At 38.2% G+C, this 21,573-nt stretch overlaps 1 protein-coding gene across 1 annotated transcript; it reads left to right on the plus strand.

Moving 5' to 3' along the window:
- The first annotated feature begins 727 nt into the window (after positions 1 to 727).
- Positions 728 to 19,775, plus strand: LOC121335036 (tyrosine-protein kinase TXK-like). Its single transcript, XM_041402798.1, has 15 exons — positions 728 to 743; positions 6,534 to 6,657; positions 6,874 to 6,976; positions 7,171 to 7,376; positions 8,371 to 8,436; positions 9,058 to 9,112; positions 9,896 to 9,975; positions 11,380 to 11,507; positions 12,643 to 12,717; positions 13,646 to 13,817; positions 14,521 to 14,737; positions 15,579 to 15,643; positions 17,627 to 17,745; positions 18,213 to 18,370; positions 19,707 to 19,775. The coding sequence occupies exons 1-15, from the start codon at positions 728 to 730 to the stop codon at positions 19,773 to 19,775; spliced, it is 1,653 nt and encodes a 550-aa protein (XP_041258732.1).
- Positions 19,776 to 21,573: the final 1,798 nt, after the last annotated feature.

Genomic DNA, 21,573 nt, shown 5'->3' on the forward strand with positions numbered 1-21,573 from the left:
ATTAAATATTTATCATTAATTTGTATAATAAAACACACACTAACTGTGTGAACATTTGGCAGCAGTTTTCTAAGTGGAGTGGGTGCTTTGAATCTTGCCCTTTCACATGCCACTTCCCAGTAGCTGAAGATAATTTCTGCCTACTTGGTATTTGGCTTGATATTTAGGATTTCAGGAACTCTGAGGCACCTAGTTTCTAGATTAATTCATTTTTTAGTTGAATGTAGCCTTAGGTGGCTAATTTTAGAAAGGGTCAGATCACCTTTGGAGGCAGTTGTGTTGCTGACTCTCCTGGTGTCTTCAAAGGCAGGTTGAAATGCTGTACCATCCTTTCTTCTGGATGAGCTCACTCACCCTTAAGCAACTTCAGCCCTTCCTCCCATTTTTATTATAATTCAATTCTGTCATATGTTGGGGTCAAAAATCCATTTGAACAACACCAGGCTTTTAAACTTTTTTTTAAAAAGAAATACTTAGAGCTAGTGGTAACAGTTTAATAACTTTTTTTTTCTATAAAATGTTTGATGCTAGAAAGCAGACCATTTTTCTCCTTCTACTCTGTTTGGGACTTTTTTTTTCAAATAAAAGGTAAGTAGGCGTGGTCAAGCAATATTTGTGGTTTACCATGCTTCTTATCAGAGCAAAGAGCTCAGTTTGGGCTGTTTTACTGACACAGCTGATGAAGAGAGGTTTGCATTTTCATTTCAATATAAACGGATAAGCGGACATGATTCTTTCTACCTGTAAGTAAACTTGGCTGCATATTTTGATCTTGTAGTTTTGTTTTGTGCAACAGCAGCATACTTAGCAAATTATGTATTTAAATATTGCCATAAAAATATGAATCTACTTTTTCTTGCACTGCTAAGGGGATCTGTGTTAAGACTACTTGTCTACTTGTCTACTTGTCTGGACTTTCAAAATTAACACACCAATATAAATCCATTGTATGATGGATTTAGCAAAGCAACTGATTTTACATATAGATTGGGAGATTTTTCCACATACTGTTCTTAAACTTGTGAACTGCATAGACATGGACAGAGAGTTTGATAGAACTAAAATTGTCTTTCCTCAGAGTAGAGTTAACTCACAGGAAAGACAGGAAGCCTCAGCTTGCACACACCAAAAGCTGAAAGCTTGTATTTTAAAGTGCTTTTAGAAGCAAACTATAGTGTGGCTTTCTACCAGGTTATTGATTTTTGTAGTAACGTTGAAAACTGACAGACCAGACCAGGAGGCACACTGTGTTACAGCAAAGGTTTGATGGGAGAAGCTGAGTTTGTGGTGTTGAACACAGTAAACCTTCTGCTCCATTGCAAGAGCAATAGCTTCTAGCAAAAATGTGGTGGTAGAGTGCAAACCTTTGACATGGACTAGAGTGTGTTCAGTGTTAGTAGAGCTTTGGGAAGCTGACTCAGAAAAAGAAACACAAGTGAAGAAAATGGTGAAATAGCAAAATTATAACATGCAAATGATAAAAATTAATTTCTGACTTGTTGCTTTTCTCTTTGGTGTTCCTTTCCTAAAGCTGCCATTTACAGTGAGTAACAGCTGAGGATGGGAGGAAGATTGCACATATATGTGTGAATTTGCACCATACACAGACAACGTTATCAACCCAAAGTGTACGCTTGGGACTGTATCAATGTGTTTTCACTCTGCCTTCTCTGTTCTGTTCTGATGGGACTCTTCTTTAAGCTGCTTAAGCAAATGGCTGTTCCTGACAGCTGACCCATCTTTTTCTTCCTTTTGCATCCCATCTGCTCTGTTGTGCACAGATAAATTTATTTCCAGGACTCAAAAGTTAGTTATCAAAGTGTCAGCTGCACATTTTTAGGCTGAGTGTTTGTCAGATTAGCTTCAACACTGGTTTCCTAGTGTTTCTACTTTAGCCACATGCTTCTCATGCCATGGTTATTTCTTGTTTTGAAACAGAGCATCCTAATAGGTCTGATGTACTTCCATAGGCTGGCATGGCTCTGTGCTAGTGTTGGGGTTTGTGTTTGCTTGCCTGTCATCAGGGAGATAATGTTACACTGCTTTATAAACAAGTGTCTTCCTCCTAAAATATTAATTTCCAGAAAGAAAAAAGATATTAGCAGTGAAGTGCACTATATTTGTTTGTTCCTGTGTTAAATAACTTTGTCTAAGGTGGCAGGCTTTCGTCAAAAACTGCAGAAATGAAAAATTCTCTATACAATGGAAGAAGGAAGATGGCAAGTTCTAGATTGAACACCTCAAATACTCTTCATGTTTAATTTAAACCTAGGTTTTAAACTACTGAGTTTAGTTGTTCCATCATGATGTACCCTGAGGATCAAAGCAGTGTGTTTGCATAGCTTGTGTTTTGATAGAACTCAAGGGAATGTGAGCTGAAAGATTTAAGGGGGCTGTGGGTGCTAGAGGAATCTTCCTTGGTATGGATTTAAAAGAAGGAAGACTTGGTTACTTTTTTTTTTTTTTTAAATTTAGGGGAAGCTTTTTGGTTAGGTAGGAAACAGAGAAGTGGAATCTAAAATAATTGATAGCTACATAAGTACTTTATTTTAACAGAATTCAAAGTTAATTTACTGTTAAAAATTATAGAATATTTCTTCCTCTTAGGCTGTATTTCTTTTCTGTGTCCTGTCCAAGCAGTCTGTAATTCATAACATGGCAAATCTAACTGGTCTCTCTGTTCTCTTCCAAATACGGAATCCAAAATGTGATTTCTTTGCTGAAGCACAACTTTCAGTGATACCATCAGTGACTAAACTTTAATTTACGAACTCTTCAGTGTGGTTACTTGAGTTAGGGACCAAAGGATCAAAGCTAGCTAATATGTTACTCTAACACATAATATGTGACTCTAATATAGTGTTTTAGGAAAATATCCTTGATGAAAAATCAAAGGAAGCCAGATAGAACTGTTCCACTGATTTCAGTGATCCAGAAGAACGGATAATCAAGAAGAAATATTTTAAATTAGTAAATGATAAGAATCTATTTTCAATTAATTTGTATTTTAAATGTTAGCCTTTTAAAAAAGTTAAAATACAGGAGTTTAAGTATTATAATTCTTTCTCAGTTTTTCTGATGGGTGTTGAGAAAAGAGAAAGGAAGGAAGAGCACAAGACATGAGAGAGTGCATGTGGGGGTGAGAAGTGTCAGGCAGGAAATGCCATCTTCCTGCTGCGTGACAGCACACACTGCTGTGCAGCCCTCAGCGTCAGCATCTGCCTTGGCCACGAGGAGAGCAAGTTCAATCAAATTATTCACTCAGGGTATCAAAGCTTTCCCCATCTGTAGTGTTGGCCACGTCTTTCTGGAACAGCCACACAGTTTGGGCCTCCTTTCTGATGGAAGTTATGAACTTAATAAATATGAATTTAATCGGGAGGGAAAAGTGTAATTCAAGAAGATTACCAATGACCAGGGAAGATGTAAAATGCGCAGATCAGTACATGAGTCTTTGCTTGAGAACTGAAATTCCAAGCCATCAGGTCAAAGCTTCTGGCCTTAAGTCAATTTAACTAAAGCAGGACTTAGCTCTGCAGAGCTGAAGGCCTTTCTCTATGGGCTTTGATAATGCTTCCTGGCAGCCTTGGTAAATTTCCAAGCAGAAATGTACAGTTTGCACTGCATTAATTTACACTTGTACTAATTTCTACTGAATTAATTCCATGAATACTCTAGGAGTAATGCAGGGATAAAAGAATTTCAGAATTGTCTGAGGTTGCTGAGAAAAGATGTATAAAGACAAATTAATTCTCAAAGAACTGGAAATTATCTGCTTTAGGATGATATCTGCTGGATTGATAGGCTGTGATTTCACACTTAAAATACTCCAACGGAGTGAATGAGGGCAACTAAACTTTGGTAGAACTGTGTAAAGTGTGTGCTGCTCCTCCAGATCCTGCAATTCAGTTCAGTGTGGTCTTGTCTGATCCATGGCCTTAGTCTAATCTGAGCCTTAATTTACAGTCTGCAGAATTTATCATCTCCTATTTTGTCATCTTTATTAGGTTAAACACTCCACCCTTGGAAAAATTGCTCACCAAATGAAGCACATGTCCCAGGAAGCAACATCACAATTACAGCTTCAGCCTATACCTTTTCTGTGGTTTTATGGATAGGACAAGAGGATAAATACTCAACATCATACATGCTTAGGATATTTTTTAAAATGTCACATACAGTCATTTTTTACTAATAGCTTTTAGCACAGTAAAAGGAGGGGGTCAGACATAAAAATCATCCATTAACAAAACAAGTCTGAGATTCACTGAAGGCAAAAAGGATTCCTGACCTTACACTATAAATATACTCAAATTACTGGGCTCATAAAGAAAACAAGACAGAATTACACATTCAAAGCATCTGTCTGACCCCCTTGTTTTCAAGCTAACAGCCAAATCTTTAAAATCTAATTAGAAGATTATTCTAGTGTTACAAAGAAAGTCTGCAGTGCTCTTTCTAACTATTTCTTGTAAATGTTTTATATGGAGAGCAAATAAACTGTTGAGAAATAATGTATTTCATTAGACTAGATGGTTCAATGAGAAGAAACAGACAGGATTTCAAATATCATGTTCCTATTTGCAAATAACAACATACTTTGCAGACATCGATTAAACTTCATGTCACTGGCTGAAATAAAAGAAACCCAAGCATTTTTTCACCCACAGTCTTCACTATTTATGAGGCAGGTTTAAATGGCCAAGGGACAATTACACTGGACAATTACGCAGGAAATAAACTTCATTGACAGCATCTTTTTGGTCTGGCGGCTTTGAAGAGAATTGTTGCTGCCAGCCAGCTTGGATATTTTTAATTGCTGCATTTTTCACAGCTGTCACTGGAAACTTATCAAACAATTGATGGTATCTTCTGATTACGGTCAGCTCATCTGTTTCCCACACAATAGATTCTTCACAGGATTCAAGTCTGAGGGAAACTTCACCATGACTTTCAAGTCTGTCTAAACAAACCACTTATGAGGCAGGGCTCTTCCACCTAAGAATTAGATTTGGTCTTATCATTTGGACATCCAACATTCTCATTTCTTTTATTAGCACAAGATTTGCTATGTTATGTACTTTCATAGGGAAAATAATTACACTTTCATAATGTGGTAAGTTGTTTAATGGTTTTAATGCGAAGATTGATACTCTTAGCACATTTGGCTTTCACTTGGTAATAGGCAGTGGCAAGAGTCTCATAGGTCACCAGAAGGGACATCCTATTTATTCCAGGCTGGATTAGGTCATTAGGATCAACAATGCAAAAGTGCCATGAGAAAGAAACAAATAATGTGGAAGGAACTGGTGGGACTGCCAAAGAAATATCATATTAAATGCAAAGCAGCAAAATTCTGAGACCTTGGGAAGTCTATTTCAAATAAAAATCTGAGGCCTCTTTGCAAACCATGACCTTTGTGGCAGAGAAAAATAGGACACATTGTAGTGGGATATAGTGTTTATTTTATAAACATAAAGTGCTGAATATGAAGGGAGCCTTGTCTCTCCATCCCTGACTCTCATGCTTCTTAAAAGACTGTACATTGCACCTGAGAACCTGAGCCTGTCCTGCAGGTGCTGCTGCTGCCCTCCCCCCTGCCCAGTGGTGATGCATGAGGGTGAGACTTCAGGGAACTGACCCAGCAGGAAGGGATTACCTGCCCTTTTAGCATCCTGTCCTGCCCAGTTTGAGATGAGATGAGAGGGAAAGAGTACACAACCATAGCTGCTGCAGCTTAGCTCAAACTGCTCTGGGAGCACAAACTGGGGAAGGTACATCTCAGCCTGGGTAGGAGCGGACCAAGTGTCAACCATTTATTTACTTCCTTCAAATCTTCTTAATGCCTTCCAACATATTTAATGTCATATCCTCTCTGCTGCATATACAAGATAGATTGGATTGGTTTCTCTCTAAATTTTTGATGTCTGTGATGATGTATCCACTGGATTTTGGATTTTAGAAACAATTTTATAAACAAGGATTATCAGCCCCTCGACATGCAAGTGCGAAGCACACATTCTCTCCACACTTCAAACCTAGGCTAGTGCATTTATTATGTTAATGGCTGCAACAGAAACAGGAAAATCAGTATTAATTCAAAGATGTTAATATTGCGTGGCTCCTTTAATAAACCTCAAAATAAAGAAAAGCTTGTCATGCAAGTGTGGTTTTGTATTTGGCTTGAATAATCTAAAAATTATGTCAATGCTGAAGGGGACAGTTGTCCACCTCCTGTCCCTGACAAGATTCTCATCCCCCTCGGTGCACTAGGTAGAGCTTGTGCAGGGTGGTGTAATCAGTCAAATCATTATGAATTTGGCTGACAATGTATCTTTTTTTATTATTTATTTTTGCTGATTTAGTGAGCTGATTTAGCTCATACATATAGCCTCATAATTGCCAAAACATTATAAGGCAGACCGTGGTAGGAAAGATCTGCTGGGTTTGGTGGCTGCAAATTCAGCCGTAATGATTTGCCAGATATCTCACAGCCAGACAGAGCTAACAGTGGGTCTAAGCACATAGGATAGTCCTTAATTCTGTAAGTGTTGTGAGTAAACAAACAGGAACACTGCAAATATGGAAATTGTTTTTGTTCACAGATCACACCTTCCAGTCTGTTTTCTGCTGCTGCTGCTGCTCAGTGCAAGAAAGGTATGTGAAATGCCTAGACTTTTCAGTCATTAAATATCTACACATAAAGGATTTCTTAAAATCCCTCTATTTGCAGTAGAAGAGCAAATGTGTGGAAGTTTAAACACCGTGCTCTGCATATCCCTAATGAAGGAAGGCATGGATGGCTATGGATATTTTTATGTGGATGTTTACAGATATGCATTCACACAAATGCTTCATGTTTTTCAAAATCAGAGAAATGAGAACAAAAGTGCACCTGGACCCTGACGCTGTTCTGGTGACTCAGTATTCTGCCTCACAACCAGACGTTTCCTATGAATCTATTTGGAAGTGTGGGGTGAGTAACATTTTGGCAGGTGAAAAGAGAGAATTGTGAGTACCAGTGGCTCAGTACTAGAGTAAGCAGGGGAGTAACTAGCTCTTGAGCATATCAAGTTCTTTGTTGCATAAAAATCACAGAGTAACAGTAACTAAGGAATCTATAGTAGAGAGAAAAGACTAGTTATGAAAAATACTTTGATTTTTCAGCAGCACAAGAGACAATTACAGTTTAAGGACAAGCCATTACCTCCTCTGCCTCCTGAGGCCTTTGAAGACTGCACGAACAAGCCCAGAGTTACTGCACTCTGTGACTTCTTTGCTAGAGGGCCTTTAGATTTACCTCTCAAGAAATCAGAAGAATACATTATCCTCGAACAGTATGATCCCCTCTGGTGGAAGGCGAGAGATCGACACGGGTAAGAGAGAGGTCATCTATTTCAATCTCCTACACAGAAAGAAAAAAGCCTAAAGCAACCTGGGCAAAAGTGGGTAGATAGAATGAGACTTATGAGACTATTTAGGAACGGGCTTGAAAGTGTTCAACTCTATATGAGGCACACAGATTGACTGGGCAGACTTTCAGCAGGGTTTGGCACCCCAGAAACGGACAGGGAATCTAGAATCTGTTGGGAATTCAGAGTTAAGCCCTACACTCAGTAAGTTCCTGACCAGCATAAGGGTGTTTGAAGACCATGTGAATCACTGGGCTCTGGGCCATGTGCAAATCCAGCTTTCCATATTTCAAGTGCTTTACAGTGGAGTGTGTAGATGTAAAAACTTTATGAAACCATAGAGATTTTGAAGACATACCAGAAACATAACCTCTTCCCCAAAATACCTGGTTATTTTAGAGAACTAGATAACTTCAGTTAATATACTTTTCACACTTACGTTTGTTTTGTGTTGTTCCCCTTTCTCCTTTGCATTTTCTTCAGTGTATCCTGATGTTGGGAATGGTTGTATGTATATTATAACATCTCTTTTCCCTTCAGATTTCTTGTTTAAATATTTTAATACTTTTTCTCATCTCATGTTTTCAGTAAAAGTGTACTGATAACTATTTTGAATACACAAGCAAGCACACACTTTGCATTTCTTCATATAGGAGGTTTGTATAGGCCAGAAATAAGGATGGTGTTTTCTGGTTCAGAAGAAAAAAAATTCTTTTCCTAAATCTCAGCCTATACTATCTGGCTTTTTCATCTGAGTAGCCATCCACAGTCGTGGGACAAAAAGGTTGTGCCTGGATGAAAGGACTCATATTTTTATTCAGTTCTAATGCTGTAATTCAGTATCTAGCAACATAGCCTCTAGGATAAGAAACATTTGTAATTCAACAAAAGGATGATGTATATCTTAATCCTACTAATCTTTTACACCATTAATGCTATCCCCAATATGTTGTTTCAGGAATGAAGGTCTAATTCCCAGCAACTATGTTAGTGAGAACAAGAAAAGCAATTTAGAAACATACAAGTAAGTACCTTTGAAAATTATAACTGTGCTTTCATTTCTAAAAATGGATTGCAGAGATACATTTTAATGTTTGATCCTTCAAATTTTTATTAGACGTGAACATGTTTATCAAAGGCTTTCTTTTTTTTGTCACAAAACATTACTCTTAAAATGAATTAACATTCACGTGCATGAATCATAGTGTCAGAATCCAGATTTCTCCTGTTTCTGTAGACCCAATGCATAATGTTTCTGTATTCTGATCTTTGCCTGTTGTGATCATGTAGCTAATTCGAATTACTATAAATTTAAATTACTGGAGAGAAGAATAAAGTTCTGAAAAAATTGTAGAGAAGAAAGGCTTCACACATCATCCAGAACTGTAAATTTTCTTCACAGTTTGGCATAACTTTTTTTTTTTCCTCTGGGGTTTCTTTTATTTGAACTAATATTTAGTAAATTGGGCCAAAAAGTAAAAAAAAAAAGGTCTAATAAAATCATTCCAAATTAAGACATGTTAACATACAGTGATAGCTCTAAACATGCTTTTGACCTGGAAAAATGCAACTACTAAACTGTGAAACAAAGCAAACATTCATTTTTACTGGCTGAAATTAAGGCTAGATTATCTCCTTGTTGCAGGTGGTACTGCAGAAACATAAACAGAAGCCAGGCAGAACTTCTTTTGCGCCAGAAGGTAACTCAGCTTACAGAGAGCTAACAGTACTGAAAAATACCTACCAGTAGAGGCATCAAGAGAATTATCACAGTCAAATCAAAATCTGTTTGGTATTCTGTAAGAGAGAAAGTACATTTTAAGATTTCTACCTTAAAATGAAAAGGCTTTCTGGTGTAAGTGTAAAGTGCAAACTATCCAGACTCGACAAAGCTTTAAGCTGTAGCCCCAGCAAATTCTATGTAGATTTTCCATACCAGATAAATCAAATTATTTGGCTTACTGTTCTTGTCTGTTGCATTAGATATTAAAAACTGAAATCCGTGTAGTAAGCTAATTAGCTCTGAGTTTAGCAGGACTTAACAAACCACTGCTTCTTCCTTAAATACAGAGCAAACAATCCACATTGCATTCTACGCCCAAAGTGCGTAACTCAGTCAAACTCGTTGGGTCTTTGCTCAGCCCAGGGAAAGACCAAGGAAGAATATCTCAGAATGTTTTTAACTGGATTTTTTTTTCTTGTGATTTGTACAATTTGATTTTTTAATAAATCGAAGCATTTTCACTACTTCACACTGAAGTGTTTAATTCAGCTAAATTATTTATCTCTAAGAAGTTGCCTGACACTTATTATTTTCTCTTGGTTTATTTTGTTCTGCCATGTACCTGGCTATCCATTCCTGTTCTCCACTTATTTATCTTCCTCCCAAATACTCATAGAATTTGGTAATCAGCTGCAAGTCCTGTCTCAAGAGAGCATTACTGAAGCCAAAAGCAGGTAACTCTACTTGGATTTCTTTTCAGCCCACAGAAGGTGCCTTTGTTGTCAGAGATTCAAGCCGGCAGGGTCTTCTTACGCTGTCCATGTATTCGCGGGCTAAGGGGTGAGTTCCTCTGCATGGTCAGGGTTTGAATCAAGTGGTGGTGGAAAAGCTTCCTCCAGACTCTTCAGAATAATTGGGTAGGTTGGACATGCAGTGCACAAGAGCAGGGAACCACTGGGCTGCTGTTCATGCAGAGTTCATCACCCTGTATGCAGAAAAGGTCATGGTGGGCGGTGGATCTGGGAGTCAGTGTGCAAATCTCCTGGCAAGAAAAGATTACCTGCCTGCACTCACTGAAATTCTCAAATGATCTGCTGTGGAAACCATGCCACAGCCTTTGGCCATGGCACCAAACTGTTTCCTTTCTTCACAGGCTCTGTGCACTGTAATCCATCCCAGACTCTGCTGTGCTCAAACTTCACCTGTTTGTCTCCCAAAATCACGTCACCCCTACTGTGCAATCTTACTTTTGCCAGAAAACAGCCACAGGACTCACACTTGCCTGTATCACCTACAGCACTGATTTAACCTATTTTAAGCTGTTTTACACCCTCTTCATCAGCAATCCCACATCCCCCCATACCAACTGTGTCCGCTTTCCTTCTCTCCCTCTTACAGCAAGCCAGAGGTGAGAGCAGCTAAGGCATTGCTGTTACCTCCACCCTCTTCCTCCCTCCCTCCATCCCCTCCTTGGAAACCTGGGGCCAGCCCTCCCCATCATCCCTGTGCTGGGGACAGACTCACCATTTCTGTAGGCTCAGTAATGTTTCTGACAATGACTCAGTAATGCAGACTGTATAATGTATTCTCTGTATTCTGATCTCTGCTTGTTGTGACCATGTGTCCACAATTTAGTGTACTAACCTTCAGCAACCACCAGTCTGAAATGCAGACTTAACTGCTTAATTTTGAGTGTCACAGAAAGCAGGGATAAGCAGACAGCAAAATATACAGAAAGCAAATAAGACAGATAATGTGAAGAAATACAGAAAAACAAAGGTGTCAAATAAAAGCTCCAATGAAGACCTTTTGAAGAAGTAGAACTTAAAATTTAATCTCATGCTATATATGAATATGTTTAAGTTTTTTGGGAGAAAATGCAGGTAATTCGTACCATCTTAATTTTAAGAGGTTGTATTCAAATACATGCTAAATGAGGAGGAGCACTGCTTAAACGTTGTGGCTATTTCTTAGGAATGCAATGATACAGGGGTAAAAAACACTTGGGCAACAAAAGACATTGTACAACTATCTCCCAAAGCTGGCAGAAAGCGGCAGTCAATGAATTATTTTTTTTTCTCCTGAAACAGTAGCCATTGCTACACACAGCCATTTTAAGCTGAGGACTGTGTCCCAAGTTTTCAGATTTTTCTATGTTTCCATAGTGAAATTTAAGCAGATTTATAGTACAAATTATTTTTATAAAATTTAAAACTGGAAATTATGATGTTTTGTTGATTTCAGAAGTCATAATGGAGATATTCTACATTATCAAATTAAGCAGAATCACTTGGGACAATATTATGTAGCAGAAAACTATCTCTTCTCATCCGTTCCTGAGCTCATCGAGTATCATCAGCACAATGCTGCAGGTAATGCATGTGAGCTGGTAACAGTTTTACATCTTTTTCTAATACTTTCCTTACAAAAAGAGACAAAAGTGTTTCTATTGCTAATGTATTCAAATATGCTTTGATTCTTTCTGCCAAAGTCATAGCTGTCATGTGCATATAACATGGGGGAAGTGAAACTGCCAAAATTGTCTACATGTAGTAAATGAGTTTAGCAAAGTTAAAAGCCTGATCTGTATTGTCTTTGTTCACATTTAACTGAATGGGACTTGAGTGAAATTTGATCATAATTCTTTTTTTTCTATGACATGGACCTGCATACATGCAATCTAATAAAAGCAGGAATTATGCTGTGCTTCAGCAGGAGCATTCTACTGATTTTGGAAAAAAACCCAACCCATACCACAAACAATCAAGGGCGGGATGAGGGAGCACAAGGACTCTCTAACACTGGCTTTCAGCTTACCAGAGTTAGACACCTCTAACTGTTGGCTGATGGCAGATTTTTATAATTTTTAGCATGAAAAATATCCTTCACCTTGGTTCTGCCCATCATTTTAATACAATATAAAATGGTTTTAGTCTGAATGAGGGAAGATGGAAAAACACACGGAGATCCCTTGCACTAGAGAAGAAGATATGGGAATAGACAGAACATTTTGCTGGAGCGAGGAGAATTGTAGGAATCACTTGTAGCAGAATTGGCCCTAAAAGTAGTAGTGGGAAGAATCAATGAACTCAGGGAGTCCTTGGTGAAGGCTGTATTCACTAGTACTGTTGGCTTGTGAATGCAAAGAAAATAAATGAGACAAAAAAATATTTTAAACCTGGTAGTCATGCTGGCAGACCCTGCTTAGGTCGGTTATACAGTATTTTACAGTTCATTTAAGCTCACTATCATGGTACAAAAAAGCAAGAGTATTACTGTTGGCTTTATGAAAGTAGAAATACTTTCATAGTCAGGGCCCTATTAAATAATCTTTCTGTATTTCTTCTCACTGTAGTGTTTTATCTGAGCAAACTAGACAAAAATAACTTCAATAAATAAGAAATTTACATCAGATTCCAAGTAGCTTTGTTTGAGAAGAGGTATGATATAGCATATTTTAAAATTAAGTAATTGGTCAGCAGAATATTATGGCTTTGTCCCCAACAGGTCTTATCACACGTCTCCGCCATCCAGTCGGATCAGATGGATGTACCTCACCAGAAACCACAGGATTGAATTATGGTAAATTTTTCATCTTCTTTTTTAAGGAGATTTAGCTATCTGCTGAGGCAAGAATTTAGCTCATATTCACACAGGTTAATAATTAAGTTGTATCTGTGAAATTCTTTGGTAATAATAAACACATAAACAGTGTAAGGTGCCAGTACCAAATGAGACACCTGACTCAGCTGCTTCTGTGCAGCGACTGTTGTGCTTCTGTTACAACCACCAGTGCATTCAGAGATATTTGGACTTTTCTAAGGAAACCCAAGACTCAAACATACATTTAATAGCTTTTGAAAGGCTATTTGATTTATGTAAGTGCTTAGGAAACCAAAACTGAAACCTGAAATTATTACTATTTATGGAGAAGATTTTCTTTGTCAGTCCTGCAGGTTTTAGAAACAAGAATGGAATCTGATGTGGTATTAAAAAAAAAAACCAAGCAATAAATGTCAGTTTTGTGTATATAGATTGGAACTTCATACCATCTATTGGATAACAGGAACCTCCAAGACAGTCTCTTTCATGTTCCCATAATCTCAAGGCTTAATATTTCTGAAGGGTTGAACTATTGTAGTTTTTACAATAATGGTAGCCAGTGACTATTTCTGTAGCTATACTATCCATCCGGAACTGGTTTTGGAGCTAAAAACATCACATATCATAGAGCCAAAAAAATTCCCATGTGTAATTAAATCTAAACATTTGCCTTATCTTCAAGCCTCAGACATTCCTACGTTAACCAAAATTACCAATCACATTCTTTAAGCTGTTAAATAGCATTTATATTTAAACATATATGAGCCAGTGGAAATTTTCAGATATTTAAACCTGATGCTATAGCTGATGAACCAGTGTGATGCTTTGCAGTGCTCATTAACTGCCATCAGCAAGGCGCTCAGGAAAGCTGGCCTGACTCTCCTGACATATTGGGTTGCTTTTGCAGAGGAGTGGGGATTAAACCCATCTGAACTGCTGTTACTGAAAGAACTTGGGCGTGGGCAGTTTGGAGTTGTTTACCTTGGTAAATGGAAAGAGACTATCAAGGTTGCCATCAAAACAATCAATGAAGGTGCAATGTCTGAAGATGATTTCATAGAGGAGGCCAAACTGATGATGTAAGTACAAAAGCTATTGTGTCAGTTTACCAGGAAATAAATATAACCTAATTCCATTTCAAACACACAAAGCAGTTTGATGGGAATGGTGGATGTGTGGGACAGAAAGGATGATATAAATGTCTGAACCATGCTGATGCAGATGCTTCCTACGCCCAGATTCTTTAGAGTGTGCCTTGCTTTGTACTGTGGAGCTCAATGGGGAATAAGTGTTCTGGTAAAATGTAAATGTGCTCCTACAACTATTCTTTAATCCGTAACTCAGTGTCTCTAGGAATACTGGCAGAGCTTCCATCCAACTAAAGCTTTTGAGAAACTGTATTACCATATATGCAAATTTTGCAAATTAGGGAAGCATCCACATGAGGTCTTGGCAAAGCCCAGAAGAGATGAACCCTTGCAGGGTCAAGGCCCCTGCCTGCAAACCAAGTGTAACTTGACCTTTCCATTTTGCATCAACCAAATCAAGCTTTGCATTCACTGCATTTATATAACTGATGAAGAATTATGAGTTCGCAGAGTGAACTTTTTGTAGGAAGTTGTAGAGAGAAAAGTGCTAAGTACTGGGAGAACTCTGAAGAAAGCTGAATAGGACATTTTTTATCAAGTAATGAAAATATTTTCCAAAATCACCATGAGAATCAAATGTTTAGTTACCTGTCAAGAACAAATATTAGCCTGTCTAAAATGTGATTTTAAACAGGAAACTCTCCCATCCAAAGCTGGTCCAGCTTTATGGAGTATGTACACACCACAAACCTCTCTATGTTGTGACTGAATTAATGGAAAATGGTTGCCTGCTCAATTACCTTCGGCAAAGGCGGGGGAAACTCGGCAGAGGTGTTCTCCTCAGCATGTGCCAGGACGTTTGCGAAGGGATGGAATATCTGGAAAGAAACGGCTTTATTCACCGTGATTTGGTAAGTACAATAGGTTTTTTGAGGTTCTTATCAAATATTTGCTGTAGAGAATGTGCTGTTGCATTTTATGGGACACTATGTATCTTGTAAGACTTCAGCCCTGCAGGATCTAATAAGGCAAACCCCTTGAGAGATCAGAGAAAATTAGGATATTGACAGGGAACTATCTGGTATTATGACACCTCAGTGTGAAAGTGATTAGAACACAACCAAAATCACAGCATTACAAAAGGTCAGGAACAATGAGAATTTTAAAAAATTGAAATATTTTTCTATTTACATTTTTTTGGCTCTCTACAGTCATTCATTAATGCTGGGATATATGAGTGGGTTTTCTGCCCATAGGCAGGGAATTAGAGGAAAGGAGTTTGTTTCTTTACTCCTTGATGCTTTTTCAATGCTTACATTTGGATGTAGAGAGGAAATCTTCCTCCTTTCCTACCTAGCTGCATGAAGAAATGTAAAATCTTGAAAACTACCACAAGGTTACTGATTTCTGTAATGAAAGCATCACAAAACAAATTAAAAAATTTACACTAATTGTTCCTAGTGTTGATGTTCAGGAAAATATCTAAAAGTCTTTCACTTTCAAGAATACGTAAACATGTTGCAACTCATACTACAAGCATTTAAGTTGCTAGGTGCTATGTATGTGTTTCACTACACAGTAGTGAAATATGTTCACTGACTCAGAGACAAAAATTCAGTAATATTTTTGACTAATACACTAATCTCCTTTCAGATATAAACAGCATGAGCTAAAGCAAATATAATCAGCTGCTGTATTTCTCTTAAAATTCTTTAGCACAGACTTCAGATATATTTCTCTCATTTTCCCTAGGCTGCAAGAAACTGTTTAGTCAATGTGGAGCACGTGGTTAAAGTATCTGACTTTGGCATGGCAAGGTAGGAGGCCACTGACAAAGGTTTTGTGAGCACCTCTTCTCAGACAGCTGCAGCATGATATTTAGTTAACCTCACTGCTTGCTTCACTGGTTTGGGGAATCCCACTGTGGGTAATTTTTGAATCCTGATGAAAACTGTAATGTTGTTTAACCACTGTACCATGAACTGGATGTTGTGTCCTCTTGGTGATTTCAAGATAGGTAAACAAAGTGCCAGGTAAACTTCTGAGGTGTTTATGGACAGAGAAATGCCCAGAGTGCACAGGGCATCCAGAAGTCTGAAACAACTTTGCTGAGCAGGATGGAGGTCAGAAAGTCACTAGGGACAGGACTGGGAGATGCTGCTGACCTCTGGAGGCAGCGGTAGCTGAGTAGGTGAGGCAGGATGCAGGGAGGACCATGTGGGTAGGAAGTGTGACACACGCTGCCCTAGCAGGGAAGTGGTTTTTCTGCTTGGTGATAGAACCAGCCAAAATGAGGAAAGAGAGCACTCTGAACTCTGACAAGCACCAGTCTGAGAAACACAGCTCTAGCATCACAGACTTTCCTCAGAGGACACAGCTGATCTGGCCAAATGACTGAATGCTACCCAAAGGGGATGTCTTCTTTCTTCTTTCCTCTTGCACGCCCAGCACAAAGCTCTCCACTTTTGTGTTTTACTGACTAGTTTTCTTGTGGGTTAGCAGACTGAATCAGCTCACTTAGGAGGCAGATGAGCTTGAAAGAGCAAAGTCAGTGGCTTTGAGCAGAAGGTTGTGGTGACGCTTACCTTGTGGCTGTGGGTCATTACGTCAACACAGCCATGCTCCTTCAGTTTTGCCTCTCGTTTCTAACCTCAGGCTTAAAACACCCTAGAAGTTTATAGCTAAGGACTTATTTTTCAAAGGGCTATCCTGTACCATGCTTGTACTGCTCCCCAAAAGGGTAAGGTCAGTATCAGGGCTCTGGACTTATCCAAATGAATGAGAAAATACAGTAAGACCAAGGTGGTAGTCAGGGTCCAGCCTAAGAATAATTGACCTGAGTGGCTCACTGTGGCCACAACGTGGAGATCAGTGGTGTGGCTCTAGGACTCACTCTCCTGGGGAGGCTGTGGAGATGTGATGGGAACACAACCTAATTATTCAGAGCTCACACAACTGCTACTACAGGCTATTTTGTACTGCTATTTCATATGGTCTTTGTTCAATAGCCTCCCATGTTTCTGTGCCTGCACCAAAATGAGAAAGTGAGACAAAAAGATTACTTATTTCAATGTGACCTCCTTTAAAAGGTGCTTTAAAAAAATTACCTTTATGCTTTCCCTGAGAATAAATATGTACTGCACATCTGTGATCTGCTCAGGAACATTAATACTTGGAAAGTGTTCCCAGAGTTCATAAGGATGTTGGGGTCAGCCTAGTAATCATTTAAAATGCTGCCCTATAAATGCCTGCCTTAGGCACATAATTTCATTTTATCTGGAAGTCAGCTCCTACAGTTACTTTAGTGCACCTACAAGAACTGTTGCCTCAAATGTGATGAACATTTCTTTGTGTGTTGCTTTGGTAACAATGGCCCTGATATGGCATCTGTGAAGATGGACAGTGAGAGTCTTATTTGGCTAGAACAAGCAGTTGAAAAGGTGGATTATTAAAAAAAACAACTAATTATTTATTGCTGCTGATTCTCCTGCCCATGCTGAAGTGATGTGTGTTATTAATATACGCCCAAAAGATGACAATAATAACCATCCTGTCACTCTTATGTTTGTATCAAAATGTTTTATTCTGACATATTTCTGATGAATAATCCAAATCATTCATTTAAACAGAAATGTCTTTAAGTGCATAGCTTCCCATTTTTTGGGGTTTTTTTGGTGTGCATTTTATATTAAAGTTGTGATATAATTGTGTTGTTTCCAAATGATACTATTTTTCTGGAATTCTAAACCATTTGTGGAAATGTCACTCATTCAAATATGTGATTTCCTCTTATTCTTCAGGTATGTCATTGATGATGAATATATCAGCTCTTCAGGTGCCAAGTTTCCAGTCAAATGGTCATCTCCTGAAGTCTTTCATTTCAAAAAATATAGCAGCAAATCAGATGTCTGGTCATTTGGTGAGTTGATTAGGTAAAAGGGTAACCAGGCTTCCCTAAAACTGCTGATGTGATTTAGGAAAATGTAAATTTTTACCCATGCTACCTATCTTAAGCTTCAGTCCTTCTCATTTTTCAAAGTTTGCTTATATCAGACAAATGGATTTTCCATTTGAAAGGTTCTGCACCTAAAAAGTAGATTTTGACTGAAATGTGCATTTCTGATGAGTCCTCATTAGCCAAACATATTAATCTGAGTTTCATGGACTATCACCATAGCTGACTTAAAAGAGAGCAGAATTATAGTAGCTGAAAATTGTTTGGGTTGTATCCTTTATTCAGCTCAGGCTGCCCATATTTTCATTCATTTTCCACATTTTCCAACACACAGAAGAATCAGGAGTGGTTTTTATTCTCCTAATTTTCTTAAAAGCTGGTGGGTTTGGCATCTTTTGTTTTGTCCTAAACCTATTTTGGTTCACTTCTAGGTGTACTGATGTGGGAAGTTTTCACAGAAGGCAAAATGCCTTTTGAAACCAAGTCAAATGCTGAAGTTGTCCGTGAGATCTCTCAGGGTAACCGACTTTATCGACCACATTTGGCATCACATCCGGTGTACAAAGTCATGTACAGCTGCTGGCATGAGGTTTGTTCCCCGCCCCCCTTTTTTTTCCCCTTCAAGTATTACTTTGTTCTTAATTTTTAAAATGGATATAAAAGCAACCTTAAAAAGCTCAAGGCATTAAATCCTTATTCCATGTCTGTGGCATTCTCAGCATCTCCAATTATGTTTTTCACAAATCACACCAAAGTTTACAAGTGTCTCCTTCTTTTGACTGTTGCAGCCAAGAAATATAAAGCACACTATCAGAACAATAGATCTAGACCATCCCTGGGTTGGAATATGCCACTGTTGTCATGTTTCTCTGCTGGGTGCAATGCGATACCTTTTTCATGCCTTTGTATTGTTCATAGCTTTCTCTAGATCTGCTCTGAATGATAACACATTCATATACCAAGTGGATATGCCCACTAAATGTAGATTTTGAACCCCTTTTTTCAAGTGTATATCAGTATCTCTGTACATCAGTGCAGCTCCTAGGCTGCACCTCTTTCACCCTCTCCAAGCTGATTTAGTACTTCATGTTCTTTCACCATTTGTCCAGCAACTGTTATTTCCTATATTGGCAACAAAACACTGATTTCATCAACTTCTCCATCTGATTAATCCCTTAAGGGACCTCCTTCCCTAGTCTCTAGAAGAAATACATCTTTAGGTTAAATACATTTTAGGTTAAAAGTCCTTTCAGAAGAGCTTTGTGTACAATTTTTTCATATAAAATTGCAGGCATACCCAGTGAGTAGCTGGGGAATCTTGTTGCTACCACTGTCTCCTTTATCTCCCACCTTATAACTCTGAATAAAATTTTTAAATCCTAAGTTTAAAAAAAAAAAGCTTAAGAGATGGAAATCTAAATTGCATCCAGCTTGCCTGCTTACTACAAACATCTGTTGGGGTGCCAGCCAGCAGAGAGATCATGGGGAAGAAGCTCTCTTTCCTGTCTGCCACCACACAGGAGTTTGTTCCACACTGGGCTGCAGCACTTCAAATTATTCAGCAGTGAAGATCCTTTTTCAAAAACACAGAAAGCATTCCTGAGTACCATGTTTTCCTGACTGGCAGGGCTTTCCACAGACCTACTGCAGGGGGAAATTCCATAGGAATTCTGATCCAGAACTGAAATAAGTATAAAGAAATGTCAGGAATCTTTTTATAAGTGTCTGTGCTTATGCTGCTGGTGTCATTAATAATGATTTTTCTTTTTCTCTAAAATGACAAACTTGATCTTTTCTTCTGTATTAATAAAATGAAATGTAATTTTAAAGCGTTATCTTATATGTACTTATATCCAATTTCTGAAGTCTAGTACTGTAATCAACCAATCTGCTAACACAAATTTATCCTCTGCTTTTCTTTTCAGAAACCCGAAGGACGTCCTACTTTTGCAGAGTTAACAGCGACCCTCAGAGATCTAACAGAGATGGCATAATCACAGATTTTATGTGATTTCATATATTTTCATCACCAGTATATTTCCTGAAAGGCTAGCATTAAGCATGCCACTTATGTAGCTGGTACAGAAAACCTCAGCCTTTTAGAGAGGTCTCTACCTAAAACACAGTACCAGCATCCTACATATTGAAGCAGTTGTTTGGTCTTGGCACAGTTTTTCATATTTGAGAAAGATACTCCAGGACACTGATTTGGGCCTCTCAAGGCTTTGTGTTCATGGTTAGGGAGAAAAATCTGTCTGAAAAGCAGTAACCAAGCCTACTCACCTTATAGTTATTTTTATTCATTCCTTTGAGTTACACTAATTCTTGCATCAATATTATTATATTATTTATACTTACTATGACTCATGCACAGGGGAATACTGATTGGCAGAGCAAAAATGATGGAAGAACCTCTGATAAGTATTGTATTTGTGGGGTGCCCCAATGAAGGGAGGAATGATGAATCTGACTCCATGTTCTCAGAAGGCTAATTTATTATTTTATGATACTATATTATATTAAAAGTTACTATACTATACTAAGAATACAGACAGGATACATACAGAATGCTAAAAAGATAATAAAGAAAACTTGCGACTCTCACCAGAATCCCGACATAGCTTGGCACTGATTGGCCATTGAGTAAAAACAATCCAGAATCCAATGAAACCATCACCTGTGGGTAAACAATCTCCAAACACATTCCAAAGGAGCAAAACAGAGGAGAAGCAAATGAGATAATATTGTTTTCCTTTTTCTCTGAGGGTTCTCACCTTCCCAGGAGAAAAATCCTGGGTGAAGGGATTTTTCAGAAGATGTGAATGCCACAGAAAAGCTCTGGCTAGGTCACTTTCAAAGGCAAGTCCTTGTGCACAGCAAAGCATCCAGCCCTAGAGAAGCAGAGCAGGGCTCTGTCCAAGGGACAGCCAGCTAAGTGATTGGCTGGACAAAGTAGTGCATCCACTTGCAAATGGCCAGAATGATTCATGGGCAAGTAAAAACTGGAACCCTACAGTAAGGCTCAGATGGATCCTGTGACACCTTACATGGACACCTCTGTACCCCTATTTCTTATGTTATTATTCACTTTTAATTTTAAATCTTAACTGTGGTCAACACAAATATGTCGTAGAGAAGGAAAGGTAGATGGAATTCATAATTATTTTTAAAAATAGTCAGATCATTGCAAATAAATATGTTCTTGAAAATATGTGATTGCATTGTGAATTATTTTTAGGTAAATACATCACAATATTTAGTTTTATAGGGCTTTGTAGACAAAATATGTAAAACATGCTAGAGAAAGAATGAGTTAAATTTAATTTTTGTCACAAATTGAGTCACAGTTTAATTTTTTATTTCCAGATTTTAAAAATAACTGTAACATTAAAATTAAATATAGAAAACCCCACAAAGTATGGAATTTCCAAAGAACGATGGCATCTCATAATCAAATATAGTCCTGGCAGTAATCAGTCATCTTTACTGCAATAGTATTTTGGTAGTTATCAACCCTTGGGGAAGAAAATTGCTACTCCCATTGTTTGAACATTTGGGAGTACCTACAAACACACTTCTAAGGTATTTCTGCATCAAGCAAACCATGATATTCTCATTATTTAATGTAAATTCCCAGAAGAATTGCCAACAACTGATGCCACTGTTTACTTTCATAACCAATTTATTTATGAGCATTCAACCCTTCATCAGACCCATGACTGAATGCTGGCCTATAACTGCTGTGGGTTAACCCCAGCTGGCAACAGTGCCACACAGCTGCTTGCTCACTGC

The sequence above is a fragment of the Onychostruthus taczanowskii genome, unplaced genomic scaffold (assembly GCF_017590055.1).
Source record: "Onychostruthus taczanowskii isolate IOZ18803 unplaced genomic scaffold, ASM1759005v1 scaffold2, whole genome shotgun sequence".
In the NCBI taxonomy this organism is placed as follows: Eukaryota; Metazoa; Chordata; class Aves; order Passeriformes; family Passeridae; genus Onychostruthus; species Onychostruthus taczanowskii.

Bases quoted from the DNA above. Each gene is read 5' to 3' on its own strand.
- LOC121335036 (XM_041402798.1), top strand. The intron at 11,508-12,642 runs GTAATGCATGTG...TGTCCCCAACAG, and splicing joins TCATCAGCACAATGCTGCAG to GTCTTATCACACGTCTCCGC. The intron at 12,718-13,645 runs GTAAATTTTTCA...TTGCTTTTGCAG, and splicing joins AACCACAGGATTGAATTATG to AGGAGTGGGGATTAAACCCA.